Here is a 19,893-nt window from a genome sequence, read left to right as displayed (position 1 = left end):
TCGATAACACTCTCATCCTCCCCGTCTCATCTGCCTGCAACCTCTGAGTCATCTTCGACTCCTCCCTCTCCTTCTCTGCGCATATCCAGCAGACAGCCAAGACCTGTCGCTTCTTTCTTTATAACATCAGCAAAATTTGCCCTTTCCTCTCTGAGCACACCACCTGTACTGTCATCCACTCTCTCATTACCTCCCGCCTTGACTACTGCAACCTACTCCTCACTGGCCTCCCACTTAACCATCTATCCCCCTTCAATCCGTTCAGAACTCTGCTGCACGTCTTATCTTCCGCCTAGACCAATATGCTCATATCACCCCTCTCTTCAAGTCACTTCACTGGCTTCCGATCAGGTACCGCACACAATTCAAGCTTCTCTTATTTACCTACAAATGCGCTCAATCTGCAGCCCCTCATTACCTCTCTACCCTCATCTCCCCTTACACTCCTACCCGTAACCTCCGCTCACAGGACAAATCCCTCCTCTCAGTACCCTTCTCCACCAACTCCAGGCTCCGCCCTTTCTGCCTTCCTTCACCCTATGCTTGGAATAAACTCCCTGAGTCCATACGCCAAACCCCCTCCCTGCCCATTTTCAAATCCTTGCTCAAAGCCCACCTCTTCAATGTTGCTTTCGGCACCTAACCATTATTCATCTATTCAGGAAATCTAGACTGCCCCAATTTGATTGACTGCACTTTTTTCTCCTTTAGATTGTAAGCTCCTTCGAGCAGGGACTGTCCTCTGTGTTAAAATGTACAGCGCTGCGTAACCCTGGTAGTGCTTTATAAATGTTAAGTAGTAGTAAGTAGTATCTATGAAAAGTTATTCCGTTATTATACTTCCTCTGTGTAGATCTGTATGCTGCACAAACCGGCATGTTTGAAAATATAAGTAAGATTAAATAAAAGTGCTACCAACAATAAAGAACGACGAGAATGCAGCAGCTCATGTTTGCTTTGAGTGTACTAGCTGACGGCTGCGGGGGGGGGGGGGGGGGGATATAGACTAACCAAAATTGGCTTCAACTTTTTGACGACACCTCAACTCTTGTTTTACTTTAGCATCCTTGGGCTACATAATCTCGTACCGTCTCCTGTTCTCAATCTAACCTCCTTGTGCGGGCTACTGTCAAAAAAAAAAAAACCCTCCTCCTCCTCCTCGTTGCAGCAGCTTTACCAACCCTTTCTACTTCCGTCGCCCCTCCCGGTTCTCATGGAGCAGGCGTGCTGTTACCAGGGCGGTGTGTCTAAGGTTTTTAAAATCTGCGGCGCATGCGCTTTGCGGCCCCTAAGCCGGAGAGTGGACGCCACATTGGGGATAGCGGCGGACTTTTAAAGTTTATGGCAGTGAGTGACTGTCACGCTCAGCTACGTTTCGTGCGCTTCACACGCGCGCGCGTGTTTCTTCCGTTCCCACACTCCCTCCCCTTCCCCCCCGTTTCTGTTGAACCCGGTGCATGGCGCGTTCCCGGCGGCGAGTCCGCTTAAGTTAGGGCGAGCCAAGCGAAGGAGGAGTGCTGTTTGTCTGCCGCTTAGGGCGTGAGCTTTGACGGAGGGAGCGCGGGGGTCTGGCCCTCCCCACCACCTCCTCCCCTTCCTTGGACGCATGGATCCCCGCGTGGCTTGGATCCAGCCGGAGCAGACGGGCCCCGCCAATGCGCTGTGGATGCAGATCTGGGAAACCTCACTGGGGCTACGAGCCCGGCGCGGTGCGGGGACAGCGCGGCGCCACCCACAGCATTACCTGTGCCTAAACTCCTTGGCTCGGCCGAACCACAGTGTGTCACCCCCCACCACCGGCCCAGAGAACCGCAAGCCCCTCTCCGGCTCCTCCTCTTCCACAGAATCCGGCGCCGACAGTCCCGGTAGCGTTCCTTCGCCTTCCTCCGTCGCTACCCCCTGCTTCTGTGCTAGTAACTCTGCTGAGGGCCTGGAACATCGCACCTTTGCGTCAGCTTGCACCTATCTCTCGCCACCCCCGTCGCCGCCGCCACCCCCTGTTCTGGCTAGACTGCACCACCAGAACCACTTGGGACGCAGGAAACACGACAACAAGGCCAGCACGTACGGTATCAACTATTTGTTAGCCGGGGGAGGAGGGTGGCGGCAGCAGCAGCAAAGGGGACCCGCAGGCACCCCGTGGAAAGGGAGGAACAGCAAATACAGCGCTGGTATCCAAGGGTAAGTAATTGGCTAAGCAACATTGGAGTGGTTGATTGTTATCTGGACGATCCTGGGTAGTGTGTGTGATGTTATTTCGAGTTGTATGGGTGCGACGACTGTTTTCGGGACCCCCTGTCTGTAGTGACTGCTGAGGGTGGGTACTCATAAATTAACTTGTCATTTCTGCTACCTCTTGTAATCTCCTCCCCCTACCGTAGTGTCGCAAATATTTCTGTAGAGCCGGCTCCCTTAGTGTGCTGGCTCTCGGGATAATTTCGGTCTCTGTGTCCTGGGAGAAAGCAATCAGGGCGAGTGATCCTATGTGTGAAATGCAACGGCGTTTAGCTGTTTTGCGGGTTGCTCTCAGGCATAGGATGCAACTTTTCAAAATGATTGGGGGATGCTAAGCCCAATAGAAATATCCCCTCTCTTGACACAAGGAATTTTCTCAATACTGGGTGCTCAACACTCCCCAGAGTCGGTTCCTCTGCAGCACATGGTTATATTTCAGCCTCAAGTTCCAAGATGGAAAATACGGTATTGAGCGTCGCAGTCGCTGATAGTAGCATCAAAGGTAACGAAGAGCTTTTGGCTTTACTGTTATGTTGGACTTACCGAGGAACTCGTGTCTAGAGCAGTAGTTGTCACTTATTTTTGTGGAGAAGACCCAGGTTACTTAAGACCCATTTGGGACGTTCTGGCCTTACAGATTTGCTTTCAACCATTCTCTTTATTTTGAGTATCTTCTATCAGGCGAATTGTAGGGAGAGGCAGCTTACCTTAAAATAAGTTTGAGTTTAGTTTAGGGGGGGGGGGGTTAAATATAATACACGCAATACATAGTTGCTAGAGGAATAGGTCAAGTTTTTTGGGGTCTGTTTTTCAAAAGTTCATTTATCGAAAGTAGCCTGATTACTGTTGAGGCCAATTTACGATGACCGTTATGCAATTCAGGAAGTATGTTCCATTAATCACCGCTCTTAGTGAAATATAAAAGGTTGGCCACAGTTAGCTGACCTTGGTTTCTTTTGACAGTGGGAAAGTCTCAAATTCAGCGTCTCTGAAATAAATTTGATTAGCACAAAGGGGACACAATGTTTTTTTTTCCTGTGGTAAATTTTTTTTTAAATTTTTTTGTTACATTGTACCTTGTGCTTTCCCACTCATGGCAGGCTCAATGCGGCTTACATGGGGCAATGGAGGGTTAAGTGACTTGCCCAGAGTCACAAGGAGCTGCCTGTGCCTGAAGTGGGAATTGAACTAAGTTGCTCAGTTCCCTAGGACCAAAGTCCACCACCCTAACCACTAGGCCACTCCTCCACTCTAAAGTAGAGAAATGTCTTAAAAGTAAACTACAAAGTACTTTAAAGGTAAAGAGGTTGTGGGATTTGATGTACTGCTTATCTTTGGTACTATCAAAGTGTTTTATATGCAAGTATGTTCTTTGTAGTGAAAGCCGCTTTCATCATAAAGATTCTTATTATATATACAAATGCGCCTTGTTTATGGTAGCATGGCTTAAATCACAGTTTCAAAAGCTAATGATGGAGGAGTGGCCTAGTGGTTAGGGTGGTGGACTTTGGGCCTTGGGAACTGAGGAACTGAGTTCGATTCCCGGCACAGGCAGCTCCTTGTGACTCTGGGCAAGTCACTTAACCCTCCATTGCCTGCCGCATTGAGCCTGCCATGAGTGGGAAAGCGCGGGGTACAAATGTAAAAAAAAAAAAAATAATGCAGACAATTGGACTTAAACAACTAGAATTCTTTCATCCTGATGTGATTCATTTGCTTCTCAGTCAGGTAGTAATACTTCACCTTGGAACTTGAGGCTGAAATAAAATCATGTGGGTCATGAAGAATCAGTTTAAGCTGGGATTGCCTAACTTTTTTTTTTTTTTTTTTTAATCAGAGGGATACTTGCCACAGGTCGATAATTTTCAACTTGAGTTAAATCCCCATTAGAGGATTTAGGCAAGGGAGTTAGAACAATTTTAGGTAATTGCCATACTGGGTCCAGGACTGGTCTTAGCAACTATGGGACCCTGTGCAGACCAGTACTGTGCCCCACCTAGCCCCGCCCTGTCTGTAAAAATTGACCCATGTAAGTCACCTCAGTAAGGCCAACACACAATCTCTCCACTGCAAAACACTAAGCACAAACTCGTGCAGAAATACACTTAGAACCTTACAGTACCATAACAGCACTAACTCCCAGGACGCAAAGATAAACAACCTTATCTGTAAAAATGCACTGTAAATATTACACAATACCCTAAAACCCCAATGCACTATCTAGTGAGAAAAAAAGCAACAGGACTGCTACATATCTCTACACAAAAACTACATGCTAGCCTAACCAAATAACACACCTTGCTCACACATGTGAAACAGTCTATCAACAAATATGAAACAAGGAATCTCAGACCAGTAATAGAGATACAAAGGCAAAAATCTGAACTGGAAAACAAGGAGTCACTCTGCATATACAGCAATACTAGAGAAACAGAAATGGAAATATGAAATATCAAAGAGGCATATTTTCCAAAGTTTGACATATTCTAATGGATAAATTCAAAAATGAATACATTTTTGTACCTTTGTAGTCTGAGCATTTTATTTTTGTTTGATTCGGTCCATGTCTCTTCTGCTTTTCCTGGATCTCCTGTCCATTTCACATTTCTTCTCTCTCCATGTCTGCCATCCATCTTCTCTCTGTGACCCATCTGTCCTGTCCAGCATCTGCCTAGTCTCTTTTCCACTCTCCATCTGTGTCGTCTTCTAAATTTTTTTTCCAAGGTGACTACCATTTTTTTTTCTGTCCTTGTAGTCTTCCTTTTCTTCTCTACACCTGGCACTGATCTTTCATTTTATGTCCCCCCCCCCCCCCCCCCCGCACTTTTCTGTCATCTTCATCTATCTTCTGGCTTTTATCATCTCCCTCTCATTCCATTTCCAGCACTCTCGTTGCAGCCTCTGTCTCTTCCTCATCCAGTCTCTTAAACCCCTCCCCCAACTTTAACCCACTTCTTTAGTCCCCCATTCCCATCCTCTATACTCATCCTCTTAGCCCTCATCAACCCTCCACTGCATCTCATCAACCTATCAGTCCCATCTCCATCCCGTCTCTCCTTCTTTCTCTTGCCTCCAAGGCCATTCTTCTGTCTGTTACGCTATACCCAATAGCCTCTCTTTCACCATCTTTTTAACCCCATTTTCAATCTCACTCAACCCCTTCAGAGACCTATCCCCTTCCTTCCATACCCCAGTACCCCCATCCCTTTTCAGTGCCTCTGATCCTTTCTCCAGTCTTCCATGTCTCAATCTTTCCCTACATCATCCCCTCATCTCATATTCCTCATTTTACACCCTCGCTCATTCGCTCATTCTCCCAACCCATCAGTATACCCCCCTCATATCTAAAACTGCCAAGTATTTACTATCCCCTCAAATGTCCACTCTATCTCCCCTATCTGTAATTTCCTGACCTATTCCTGTTCCTCTCTCCTCCGCCCACACTGCCTAGCCTCACACATCTCCTGCTTTCCAGTTATCCCCAGTGATTTCTAGGTTACTGGAGTCACACTCCCAATGGTCCCACAGATCCCAGAAAGCACACACAGACCCCAACATACAAACCACCAGGTTTCTTCATCAGTCCAGACAGGCAGAGGCAATAAACAATTATTTATTGTCTTAAAAGTTGAACAATGAATAAAAAATGTGCAATCAGAAAAACAATAACAGGTAACTGAAATATGGATCAATTATAAAACTAACTAAACATTTGCTTACTTCCTAGAAAGTACCTGGGGAGATCAGGGCAGATATCTGTTCACAGAGCTTCGGCAAAGAGCGCTCTCTCTCTTTTCTCCCAGGCTGAAACTGAAGCAACAGCCAGCCACTGCTGGGTAATTTCAAAACTCCAGGCCAATCAGAGCCCAGAACAGTCAAGTTTCAAATAAAAACTGGTTATATCATTGCAAGGCACTTTCTATTATCTGTGTGCAAGGCACTTTCTATTATCTGTGTGCTAACTAAGAAGGAAGGGTCAGTCCTCTGTAACATCTTTAAGCATAAACATGCACAACCTGTTGGACAAACAAGAGAAATACACTTCAGAATCAATTAAGACGGGAAAATATCCGGTACATCTTATAGGCTTAAAACACACTGTTTCTTCACAACCCTCTAACCCCATCCATTTCCTTTTTAAAAGTAGCCAAGGGAGGCAGGGGAAGAGTGTATAGTGGGAGTTTATAAGATTCAAGATGTTAATCGTACTTCTATAAGTATGCCATGGGAGAAAGAGGTGGGGTAAGGGTTGATTTTATAGTTATTACCTGGAATAGAAGTGGAATGAAGCAATGTGCTGATTAGTATATATTAAATGGTTCCATTTTGTCCCACAGTTCAACCCAGAGACTTGTTGGTTATACTTATCAGCAGGTGGAGATAGAGAATAGTAGAGTGCTGCCATAAAGGATACTGTGCAGCAGCCTCTCTTCAGTATTCTTTCTCTTGTGGATGGTCATAACCCGTGCAGTTTCTGGTGGTGCTTGCTCCTGTCCTTTTATTTGGTGGGCTTCAGGTGAGCTGGAGTATTGGTTGCGATCAGCCTTTTGCTGTGGAGTACACCTGGTCCCCCTTCCCTTCATCTGAGTTTGCTGCTGTTTCGTGTGACTTGCTCCAAAAACAACACAAAAATATTCCTCTTCAGTGGAGGATAAAAGGGATTAAAATCTATAGGAGCAAGTGTTAGTATCAAAAAGGGATAAGCAATAGCTCAGCAGTGGGTTATTTAGCACTGTTTCAGAATGTGAATTGCTTCTGCCAACAGGAGCCTCTAGGGAGCCAATTTGTAAGTACTCCTGGTTTTTCTTCTTTATGGCATGGATGGACAGACTGGATAGGCCACATGGTCTTCATCTGCTTTCATTTTCTGTTTCTATGGTAGCCCTAGCAGAGTCCGTAAAGCACTTCTCCTGATGTGGGAGCAGATGAACAGCATTGGGAAGTTAATTAAGCTTGTAGTTGGGCTTTATCCAGTCTTGCTCCCCCCTGCCTATCTGACCGTGAGTGCTGCGGGAGCTTTGGATGACCTGTGGTATCTTGTACACAGCATGTAACAGTGGTGGAAGCGCGGAAGCAAACAGAGGCACTAGGTGTCTGCAGCAACAAAGCAGACACTGTAAAGTTCAAAATAAGTCTTTAAGCAAATCCCGACATGGCCACGTTTTGACAGAGGCTGCATCAGGGTTAAACATAAACGAGTACAAAAATAAATCATGAAAATCAGTAAATTTTTTTTATATATGTTTTTTTATATGGGCTGGAGTGGAGTGGCGGCCTAGTGGTTAGGGTGGTGGACTTTGGTCCTGGGGAACTGAGGAACTGAGTTTGATTCCCGGCACAGGCAGCTCCTTGTGACTCTAGGCAAGTCACTTAACCCTCCATTGCCTGCCACATTGAGCCTGCCATGAGTGGGAAAGCACGGGGTACAAATGTAACAAAAAAAAAAAAAAAAAATGTACGCTTTTTTTAACTTGAAGATTTATCAAGTTTATGACTTAATGTTTTTAGGTCAACTCCCTCACCCGCGGGCAACTCCATCTGTTCAAGGTGCCCTGAAAAGGATTCCCCTGACCCTGGGACACCCTCCGAATCCATATGTCGTCCCAGGGTTATTATGGAGGGCTAAGTGACTTGCTCACGGACAGAAAGTCTGTGACTAGAACGTTTGATCCGCCGGCGCATTTTCTCGCTAGCGCTGCGGTCTCAGGATGCGGCGGCGGGATCTGCTGGGGCTCCCTCCGACAGAGAAGCCTCGATTTCTTTCCCGGAAAAGGCTATTATGGGAGCATTTCCCTCAGAGTTTTTACTCTTTTGATCAAAGCGTTTTTATTGCGCTCTGAGGGAGAGGGGCAGGAGGCGGCCATTTTCGAGGCTCTGCTGCCTCGGGCTCTGAGTTCGTACAGAAGCCGCCTAAGACGGCCTGGTTGGGTTTAAGGGGCCGGTAGAGTGGAGGAGTAGCATAATGGTTAATGCAGCAGGCTTTGAACCTGGCTGTCTGGGTTCGATTCCCTCTGCTGCTCCTTCTGTCCGTGAGCAAGTCACTTAGCCCTCCATAATAACCCAGGGGAATCCTTTTCAGGGCACCTTGAACAGAGGGAGTTGCCCGCGGGTGAGGGAGTTGACCTCACCACGACCAGGCTCTTTAAAGGAAAGAACAGATTCCGTTCTTTATACAGACAGGCATTGTAAGTTCTAATTTTATATCCTCTGCGGTTAGCTCTTCCATTTGGTTGGGCACTTGGAGCCGGCGGAAGCCTGTTAGGTTCATGAGGCTATTCTGTTCTTGGGTGTGTGTGTGTGCGCGCTTGCTTATTAGCATTTGTATGCGCTACCAAACACTTGCAGCGCTGAACACCTGACATTTATTTCTTTATTGCATTTGTATCCCACATTTTCCCACCTATTTGCAGGCTCAATGTGTCATAAAGAGACAGTCCCTGCTCAAGAGCTTACAATCTAGTATAGCTCCATCTTTATTGCCACTCCACATGGCACTGCTGAGGCCCCAGTGCTCCCCTGGGTTCTGATGTGCTTGCAATTCAGGCAGTTTTATATGTAGATCTTTCAGGAATGTGATGGGGAACCTAGTGTGGAGCACTCCAGTTTCTGCATATTGGTTTTCCACAGCTTTGAGTCTTCCTTAGCTTTCCAGGGGCGAGGTAGGTGACCCTTTAGCCCCCTGCAGCAGTGCTGTGACAATGAGAGCCTTATGCTGCTGTTTGGAAAGTACTGCCTATCTGAAAGTCTCCTGGTAGAGATGCCTGTGCTTCTCGAGGTGAGTTACAGTAAGACTATTTCTGGACCCTCCTTGAGGAGGTTCAGGAGGTGTGTACATCTTTAATGGAAGGGAGGAAGGGATCAGGATTAGGGATCCTACCCTAGGTTTTCACTCTTCCACTCTTCTTCTTTCTCAGACATGGCAGTACAGTTTTTAGTAGTCAGGCTTAAGGCTGTTGACTAGATGTTTGTGTGAAATGTTCCTTTTTGAGGCTAGTGCAGGCCTCTCGGGTTTACCTTGTTTCCTTGGTAACCCTGCACCCTCTGGGCTCCCCTGGTGGCATTTGCTCTGTGGGTATTGGTTACATCAATCTAGTTTTATTGAGGAGAGCTGCTGGCCTTTCAGCCTGAAGGTTATAGGTTCAAGGCTGGTTTTTCCATCCTATTAGATACTGTGGGCTCAGCTAGATTTCCAGTGGGGCATATTTTATTTCATTATCTCTTATGGCTTGCTTGGCCAAGTAGTTCTTACATGACTGGAACAGTTTTCAGAACTCTTCAGTTTTAAATTTTGCTCTTCTCTCTCTCTCTTAGCACACTGATACTGGCCACACTTTTACATATTAGCCTCAGCTGCCTGGTACTGCAGCGTTCCCGGTACCTCTAATTGTTTCTTATGGGGTACCTAAATTTCATGAGGAGTAGGCCAGGAGCTACTTCAGTGTAGAGATAGCTTAATAGTGGTTGCAATCAGCTGAGAGTAAGCACTGAGCTCTAGGGGTGCGGCTTCACGACCCACTGTAGTTTGCTTTTTGTAGCATGCAGTGGTACTACAGACATAAGCTGCTACACCATCTGTCTATGGTGTACCTGGTAGTACGACTGATACTCGTCAGGGCGGAGTTTTTCTTCCGGAACAGCAACGGGCGAAGCTGTGCCAGGTTTCTTCCCTCATTCGGCTGAAGGCTCCAACAGCGTTGGACTATGTTCAAGGGTCGTTCCTTGGGCCTGGAGCCACATGCAGCCTTTGCAATGGTATCTACTCAGCCGTTGGTCTTTCCTTTCCAAGGTTCTTTGATTCGTTTTCCCTGGACACTGCGAGCTTCTTTTGCTCTGCGGTGTTGGCTCAGGTCAGATACTGACTCAAGGCATGCCTCTCGCCGCGTCGGAGTGGCGTGTGGTTCTCAGCCACTCAGCTCAGGGCAGTTGGTCCCCCTCGGAGTCCAGGTTGCAGTTCAATCTCATGGAACTTTGGGCATTTTGGTTGGCGCTCCTAGCTTTCGAGATGTTGTTGAGAGTTCAACCAGTCCAAGTTCTCTGCATCAATGGACTTAAAAGAATTAAACAAGTCCCTGAGAGTGCGGCATTTCCGCATGGAAACCCTGCGCTCCGTCATTGCTGCGGTACAGCCAGGAGAGTTTCTCACGTCTCTAGACCTGAAAGAAGCTTACTTGCACATGCCAATTTGGCCCCCGCACCAGACGTTTCTGAGGTTTGCTGTGTTGGGAAAACATTTCCAGTTCTGGGCCTTGCCTTTTGGCCTCCCCACAGCTCCCCAAATCTTTTCAAAGGTAATGGTGGTAGTAGCTGCTTTGCTCAGGCGAGAAGGTATCAGGGTTCACTCGTACCTAGACGACTGGCTCATCAGAGCAGACTCTGTAACAGAGAGCTATCAAGCTACAGCCAGAGTGGTCTCAGTACTTCAATCTCTAGGCTGGGTCGTCAATATGGCCAAAGTCACCTGACCCCCTCACAATCTCTAGAATATTTGGGGCCAGGTTCGACACAGACTCGGGCTATGTATACCTACCCGAGCTAAGGTGGTGCAAGCTTCAGAATCGGGTTCGTCTGCTCCTGAGGATGCCCCGCCCGCGAGCTTGGGACATTGTTCAGCTGCTGGGATCGATGACAGCCATATTGGAAGAGATGCCCTGGGCGAGAGCGTACCTGAGACCTCTACAGTATTCCCTACTTCAAAGATGGTCTCCAGTTTCTCAGGATTATCAATGCAGACTTTCTTGGCTCCCTGCGGCCCGACTCAGCATGGAGTGGTCGCTCTCAGACAGCATGCTGCGGCGAGGAATGCCGCTGGCGCTCCCCGATTGGTGTCTAGTAATGACAGATGCCAGCCTGAAGGGCTGGGGCGCACATTGCAAGGGGAAGCATGCCCCCAGGGTCTATGGACACCCGAGGAGTCGGAGTGGTCCATCAACTGCCTGGAGTTGAAAGCAGTGTTTCAGGCGCTTCTGGCCTTTCACGTGACCCTGGAAGGATTGGCTGTCAGAGTGATGTCAGACAACACGACAGCAGTGGCCTACATAAATCGACAAGGCGGCACTCAGTGCAGAGCACTGGCCGCGCAGGCCGAACAGATTTGCCACTGGGCCGAGCTGCATCTTCAGTTTCTGTCGGCAGCTCACATTGCAGGTCAGAGCAACGTGCAAGCCGATTATCTAAGCAGGCATCAGATCGATCCAGCAGAATGGGAACTAGCAGACGAAGTATTCCTGCAGATATGTGCCAAATGGGGCAAGCCCGTGATGGATCTTATGGCGACAAGTTCAAATGCCAAAGTCCCGTACTTCTTGAGCAGATGGCGAGATTCTCGCTCAGCAGGGTTGGATGCCTTGACTCAGCCCTGGCCTCCGGGCCTACTATATGTGTTCCCTCCGTGGCCCTTGATAGGGTGCGTGCTCCTGCGGATTCGGCTGCACCCAGGAGAAGTGGTGCTCATCGCTCCAGTTTGGGCCAGGAGGCCTTGGTATGCGGACCTCCGACAGATGCTAGTGGAGGCTCCCCTTCCTTTACCTCTGGTACCGAACCTGTTGTCACAGGGCCCGGTAGCCATGGAGGACGCCTGCCGCTTTGGTCTTATGGCATGGCAATTGAGAGGGCGCAATTGAGGGACAAAGGCTATTCAAACACAGTCATTTCCACTCTCCTGCAGGCCCGCAAGCGTTCCACGTCCGTGGCTTATGCCAGGATTTGGCGCCAGTTTGAGTCTTGGTGTGCTTCAAAAGCGATCACACCCATGCGGGCTCCTGTCTCGCCGATTCTGGACTTTTTGCAGGATGCTGTACAAATAGGCTTGGCCTATAATTCCCTGCGGGTGCAAGTGGCAGCGTTGGCCTCCCTTCTTGGTAAGATTGAAGGTGTGTCTTTAGCTGCTCATCCAGATGTGGTTTCTTAGTGGGGTGCTCCGGCCTTCCGTGCGAGCACCCTGTCCAGCTTGGAACCTGGGGCTAGTTTTGAAGGCCATGCAGGCTTCTCCTTTTGAGCCGCTTCAGTGAGCATCTGAGAAAGATTTGACACTAAAGGCCGTTTTTCTTGTGGCCATTACTTCGGCGAGACGGGTGTCAGAGCTCCAGGCGCTGTACTGTAGAGACCCATTTTTGCAATTCTCAGAGTCTGGGGTCACAGTTCGGACCGTGCCTTCCTTCATGCCTAAGGTGGTTTCAGCGTTTCACCTAAACCAGCCTATTTTCTTGCCCTCCTTTGATAAGGAGGAGTTTCCAGAATCTTTTGGGCAGTTGCACCTGTTGGATGTGCGCAGGACTCTGCTGCAGTATCTGCGAGTTACCATCTCTTTCAGGATCTGTGATCATCTGTTTGTTTTGCTATCAGGTCCTTGCAGAGGGTCTCCAGCGTCTAAAGCCACTATTGCCCGCTGGCTCAAAGAAACTATCTTTCAGCTTATCTGCTTGCCAGCCGGTCTCCGCCTGTAGCCTTTAAGGCGCGTTCTACCAGAGCGATTTTCTTCCTCTTGGGCTGAAACTGGAGCACTCTCTCGTCAAGAGATACACAGTGCAGCAACATGGGCTTCTAAGCTCTCTTTTGCCCGACATTACAGGCTGGATGTGGCTGCTAGGAGGGATGCGCGTTTTGGAGCACAAGTGCTAGCGCATGGTGTGACCTGTTCCCACCCTATATAGGGATTGCTTTGTTACATTCCATACGTAATGGCTTCATCTGCTTGATGACAAGGAAGGGAAAATTAGGTTCTTACCTTGGTAATTTTCTTTCCTTTATTCATAGCAGATGAAGCCATGAGCCCTCCCTGTATGATTGTGTGTATGCTGTGAATCTGTTTCAGGTTCTGTTCTTGTTTCCTGAAGTTCCTTCCTTGGGAGAAAGTTGGAAAACAGTCTTCAGGATTCACGTTCACTTATAGGAGGATGAGTCCATTCCCTTCAGTTTATGTTTTGGAGGATGAGTTTATTCCCTCCAGGAGGATGTGTTCATTCCCTCCTTTTGAGTTCATGCCCATGTTAAGGGGCCATCGTTCGCTGTGAGGAAAGTTCATGTTATTCCCATTGCGGTTTGCCATACTGTTTTGGAAGCTTCAAATACTGAAGAGGCAGTGGAGCTGGCTGGCAATGAGGCACTGTGAAAAGTTGAGTGCTCTCTATCTCCCCCTGCTGGTTGATGGACACAACCCATACGTAATGGCTCAGAGAGAGAGCTGCACATCTTGCCCACTCTTTTGTCAGCATGGTCAGAAGGTAATAGTCAAATACAGATGAGCCATTTGTGCAGGCAAACAGCCCCATTTAAATTCTCAAAAACTTGTAAATATGCATCTGCAGACCCTAAAATACCAACATCAGAACTTTGGCTTTCAGTATGATTCTGCATGAAATTTAATGTTGGACTCCTTAATGGGGTAACTGTCTCCTTAAGGAAGCCCCTGTTTCTCTCCTCTCCGCAGTCATCCATACTGCTGTATTGCACACCATCCGCAAATTGTAGCTGCTAAACCAACCAGTAAGTGATCTTAAGGTGGCCAAATGGGTTGAAAAGATGATGATGATGATGAAAGCTTGGAGGAGGCTTTGGTGCATTGGGAGAGGAATAGTCAATAGGAAAAAAAGAGGAGGAGATGTCCCTGTATAAGACTCCGGTGAGAGAATTCTGGAGACTGCACCTTCAAAAGATATAAACAAAATGGAGTCAGTTCAAATGTTGGCTACTAAAATGGTCATAAGAATAACCATACTGGGTCAGAACTTCTAACCCAGTATCCTTCCAGCAGTGGCTAATTCAGGTCACAAGTACCTGGAATAATCCCAAATACTGTAGTAGCAAGATTTTGTGCTACTTATCACAGGGACAGCAGTGGCTTTCCCATTTCTATCTTGTTTGCAGGTTATGGACTATTCCTCCAGTAATTTGTTCAAACCTTTAAAACCAGATATGTTAACTGTTACCACATCCTCTGGTAATGAGTTCCAAAGCTTAACTATTTGTTGAATGTAAAAATATTTCCTCCTGTTTGTTTTAAAAGTATTACCATGTAAATTCATTGTGTGTCCCCTAGTCGTTTTGTTTAGGAGACCAAATCTTGCTAAGGATATAAAAAGACAAAATGGTCCAGTGGAAGGCCATGAAAGTAATATGGGGCCAGCACTATAAGACATATGAGAAGAGACTGGAAGACCTGAATATGTATAGCCTAGAGGAAAGAAGGGACAGGGGAGATATGATACACATTTAAATACTTTAAAGGTATTAATATTGAAGCAAATCTTTTCCAGAGAAGGGGAAATGGTAAAACTAGAGGACATGAGCTGAGGTTGTGGGGTGGTAGACTTATGAATAAGGAAATTCTTTATCACAGAGAGGGTGGTATGCCTGGAATGCCCTCCCAAGGGACGTGGTAGAGACAAAAACAGTGATGGAATTCAAAAAGGTGTGGGATGGACACAGAGGAACCCAATTTAGAAAATAGATGGTAGAAAACAAAAATAAATAAAAAAAACAAACAAACAACGCTTAAATGGCTGTAGGGGGTGGATGTGTGAGTCACACTTGAATGGCTACTTAGTCTGTGAAGAACTAAGGCCAGTGCCAGGCAGACTTTGTAGGTCTGTCTGTGTATATGGCAATCCAGTTTAGGATAAGTTGGAAAGGGCTTCAATAGCAACTTCAGTAGCTGGAAACAAGGACGATGCTGGGCATACATTTTTGGTCTGGGTCCCGCAAATGACAAGATGGATTTGGATAGGCTGGAGTGAGTTTTGACGGCATCTCCAGTAGGTGAAACAAGGACAGAGCCGGGCAGACTTCTACGGTCTATGTCCCAGAAATGCCAAAGTATATACTATCACATTGATTGTAGATTTAATCATGAATGAGTGCGACTGTTGAGCAGACTAGATGGACCATTCAGGTCTTTATCTGCCGTCATTTACTATGCTACTAAGCAAGAAAAATTGGATGCATAGATTGATTTGTATCTGAGTCCAATGCAGCTTGGATTATGGAGGTTTAAATAAGTATGTGACGCTCTGGTTCTATTTCTGGTCAGAAGATCTATCAAGTCAATCATATAACCTGGAGCATCACCGTAGACAATCTTGTGGATCAAAGAGCAGATTTTGAAGGTAATGCATTCCTTGATTGGGAGCCAGTGCAATTTTAATCGGAGAGGTTTAGTGCTATCGAATTGAGTTTTATCGAATATCAGCCTGGCAGCTGTGTTTTGGGCTGTCTGGAGTTTCTTCATAAGCTGTATTTTACATCCCGCATATAATCCATTGAAGTAATCTGCGTATATATAATATGTGCTTATTGTTTACCTGGGGCAATGGAGGGTTAAGTGATTTAACCAGAGTCACAAGGAGGCACAAATTTGTGTGTACTGCTACTCTAAACTGTTAGGATGGAATGCAGTCCAAAACTGCTAATCTGCATATAAGGAAACCATCTATTAAAGCAGTACCTGATCTGCCACTGCTCTCAGGACAGTATCTTTCCATAATACAGTCCTTGAAAAAAATCAAATACTTGGACATTAACCACCAAGTTTGACCACTAATGGCTAATTAGTTATTGGCTTGTAACTTCCTCAGAATTCAACCCTTCATTCTTCAGTGATCTTTGTTATACTTTATAACTTATATAGTTTTGTTTTTTTTCCCATGGTTAATATTGGCCTTTACAACTTGCTGTTTGATTTTTTTTTTTAACTGTTTACGCTCTAGAAGCCAAAACAGTGTTGATTAAAAGAAAAAAAAAATTAATACATTTTTAGGACCCTTTACTAATTTATCTGTATCTGGCACAGTATAATCTTGACTGATATGTTCATCAGTGTCTATCAAAACACTACAGGGAGATTTAAAAAAGCAAGAGAGGAGTAGGGAGATAAAAAAAAAAAAAAAAAAGAGGGGGTAGGGAGTAATCTTGATTTGTAAATACTACGTGTTTCTCTCTCCTAACCCTTTAAATATAGGTGCTTTCATTTCTTTAGTGGCTAAATATTTTAGGTTATTCTAGCTATAATTATATCAAAAGCTTTAAATAACATCTGGGGGAAGGGGTGACGGGCAACTTTTTTTTCAGGTACCCCTTTAGTTTTGTCTTAACCTTTGAACTATTATGTGCCGGGCCCAAAAGATGTAATATTATTCCAAGATAAAGTTATGCTTATTTTTTTAGGCTACATGAAGAAATACATGATTTTTACAAATTCATATCTCCACGCCCTGAAGAAGCAGCAATGCGAAGAGATGTGGTTCAGAGAATAGAAATGGTGATAAAAGATCTCTGGCCCTCAGCTGACGTAAGTTTGCTTTTGTTTCATAAATAAAGCTTTTAATTTGGATTGTCCAATGCTACTTGTGTTTTGTAAATTCTCAGGTTTACTTAGAGTAGGCCTCGACAAAACCTGGTAGCCAACAGTTGACATCTCGCTCGTTTCTCTCATTCTTCAAACATTGTCTTCAGTCAGGTTCCAATGTGGAGAGGTAGGCCATCCCCTCCAAGATCAGCAGCAGCAGCTCTTTTACAAACTGATTTACTAAGGCTGTGTCTGTAGTCAGAGAAACTAAAGTAAACAGTCCCTTTAAATATACCTGCAGATCTCTGGAAGAAGCCAGCATTCTTCCTTCCCAAAGCACGCTGTCAGTTGTGTGACAGCACCCCTTGATACAGTATATGAAGCAATCGTCTGTTTCCTGTATCGTGGCTTGGGACCCCACTGGTCTTTGTCTCTTGTTCACTCTCACTCATACTCTCCATTCTTTCTCAGTCAAATCATGCATGTTCAAATCAATATCTAGAGAATAGATGATTAAGCCTGCCTATTCTGTTCACTGTGGCAATCTATAGGCGTACTTTTGTTGTTGTTTTTTCTCAAATTACTGTATTTCACTTACTTTTTCTTTCCTATCATACAGATTGACATTCCTTTTCATTTTTATTTATAAGAATTTTTAAATATACGTTCCAAGATATTACACTCTTGCAACAGAAATCCATTATTAGCACAAGAATACATTATTCAGTATAAAAAGGGAAAAAATAACCTTAACTTTTGTGTTGCAAGTCCACTAGAAGAAAGAAAATATAGGGTGGCAATTCACAATTCCATGAAATGTTAACTAAGGAAGAAAAACAAGGAAGTCGAACTCCAATATTGATTTAACACGTAGATGTTGAAATTTGGCAAGTTGTCCTAGGAGGTGTTGGATATATTAGAATTAAGAAAAACTTCTTAAGTTTCTGGTGTAAAAAAAATTATATATATATATACACAAACACACACACACACACACACACACACACACACACACATATTTATTTATTTATTTATTTATTTATTTATTTATTTTGCTGTTTCCATATGGGAAATTTAACCAAATAAAGCTCATAATTACATAAGTATTGCCATACAGGGACAGACCAAAGGTCCATCAAGACCAACATCCTATTTCCAGTAGTAGCCAATCCAGATGACAAGTACCTGGCAAGATCACAAAACAGTTAAATACATGTTATGCTGCTTATCCTAAAGCAGTGATCTTCCCTCAAGTCCATTTTAATAATGGTCTGTGGACTTTTAGGAAGCCATCCAACCTTTTTTAAAACCTTCTAAGCTAATTGCTTACCACATTCTCTGGCAACAAATTCCAGAGTTTAATTACGCATTCAGTGAAGAAATATTTTCTCCCATTCATTTTAAATTTACTACTTTGTAGCTTCATCGCAAACCCCTAGTCCTAGTATTTTTGGGAAGAGTAAACCGGAGATTCACGTCTACCCGTTCCACTCCACTCATTATATTTCCCCTCAGCCATCTTTTCTCCAAGCTGAAGAGCCCTAGCTGCTTTAGCCTTTCCTCATAGGGAAGTCGTCCCATCCCCTGTATCATTTTCATCGCCCAAGTACCTTTTGTAATTCCACTATATTTCTTTTGAGATATGGTGACCAGAATTGAATACAATATTCGAGGTGTGGTTGCACCATGGAGGGATACAAAGGCATAACATCCTCATTTTTGTTTTCCTTTTCTAATAATACCTAACTTTCTATTTCCTTTCTTAGCCGCCGCTGCACACTGAGCAGAGGGTTTCAAGGTATTATTGACTCCTAATGTGGAACCTTGCATTACGTAGCTATAATTTGGGTTTCTCTTTCCCACATGCATCACTTTGCACTTGCTCACATTAAACATCATCTGCCAATTAGATGCCCAGTTTCCCAGTCTCGTAAGGTCCTTTTGTAATTTTTCGCAATCATCTCACAATTTAACAACTTTGAATAACTTTGTGTCGTCAGAAAATTTAATTACCTCACTAGTTACTCCCATCTTTAGATCATTTATAAATATGTTAAAAAGCAGTGGTTCCAGCACACACTCCTGGGGAACTCCACTATTTACCTTTCTCCATTGAGAATACTGACCATTCCTTGTCATCTATACCAGACCAGTCCAGACTAATGGGTTGTGTCCATCTACCAGCGGAAGGAGACAGAGAAAATAGTTCCAAGTAAACCGCCCCTTAAGGGTATCGTGCAGCCTGGAATGTTTAGTATTTTCTCTGTCTCCAAGCGGATGGTGGATGGATTGTGCAGCTGCTCTGGATTGCTGGCTGGTAGCTCCTGTCCCAGATTCTTCTGCTGACAGTAGAGCCAGGGGTGTGCTGGTATCCGTATTGGGGCTAGTATTAGATGATACTCAGTGTTCCCAAGCTCCTCATCGGCCAGCTAGGGTGATATCCAATGACCCTGGTTCCCTTTCGTTCCCTGGCTGTCTTTATAGCACGGTGATGGTTGATTGTGGCATGGAGTAATTTGTCTCCTCTGTGGGGGTTCTTCTCTTCTGTGGTGATAGGTATATCTGAATTTCTGCCTCTGAGGTAAACCTTTATTTAATCCTGTCACTAGTGAAGAAGGTTGTTTAAAAAAAAAAAAAAGGAAGACGAAACTTTGCTTCTTTTTCTGCCTCTAAGGTAGAGTTCCAAGAATCTGCTTTTAGCGACGCTATAAAACAACTACAGGCTCTGTTCTCATTGGTCTTCTTGGCATCTTGTTCTGTGGGCTTGAGGGAGCCCCCCCCCCCCCTCTCCTGTCCAGGTTTCACTCTCTGGCTGACTGGGTAGCTGTCTCCATCTTATTTCTGTCAGCACTTGTCCTCATAGACTCCCTGGAGAGAACTTGGTTTTTTACCTCCATACATATCTTGCCAATGAGATATTGCATTTTCAATCTCCCATCTGTGAGCTGCTCTGCCTGTGTAACTGCTTTTCTACCTCAGCAATAGAACTGCCCTTTTCCTCAGGTCTCTGATTCCATCCAGTGAGGCAGCTTTCAGAATACGAAGGCTCTGTGCTAAGAGGCACCTCTTCTGACTTGTGAGTAAACTATTATTCATTAAAGGACATTTCAGAAATATAAAGAGACTTCAGGGCGTATTGATGTGCTGAGGTTATACATCAAGATACTGAGATTTTACAGTAATAGATTTCAGGAGGCTTGAACAAGCGTCGTCTATTATATTTTTGGTCATCTTCGCTGTTCTTTTGTTTCCTGTTTACGGTTTTGCGAAGACTTGTTTATTCTGTTTTTTGCATCTTTCAGGAAAGGACCCTCTCTCCAAGCCCATTCTACTTGAGCTGTGTCAGTGTCCTGGGTGGGATCTTGGGCATACGCTCTGGG

General features: G+C 45.2%; 1 protein-coding gene across 2 annotated transcripts in view; it reads left to right on the top strand.

The window, feature by feature from the left end:
- Positions 1-1,303: 1,303 nt before the first annotated feature.
- The window catches only part of TENT4A (terminal nucleotidyltransferase 4A), a 145,357-nt gene continuing 126,767 nt past the window's right edge, over positions 1,304-19,893 (top strand). For both annotated transcript variants that reach the window (XM_030205430.1, XM_030205420.1), the window contains exons 1-2: positions 1,304-2,181; positions 16,393-16,516. In XM_030205430.1, coding sequence (XP_030061290.1) covers positions 1,607-2,181; positions 16,393-16,516 — 699 coding nt within the window. In that variant the 5' untranslated portion in view covers positions 1,304-1,606. The remainder of the gene's footprint in view (positions 2,182-16,392; positions 16,517-19,893) is intronic.

Source organism: Microcaecilia unicolor, chromosome 1 (assembly GCF_901765095.1).
Source record: "Microcaecilia unicolor chromosome 1, aMicUni1.1, whole genome shotgun sequence".
In the NCBI taxonomy this organism is placed as follows: domain Eukaryota; kingdom Metazoa; phylum Chordata; class Amphibia; order Gymnophiona; family Siphonopidae; genus Microcaecilia; species Microcaecilia unicolor.
Note: the sequence above shows the minus strand (reverse complement) of the source record. Positions and strands in the feature narration are given on the sequence as shown.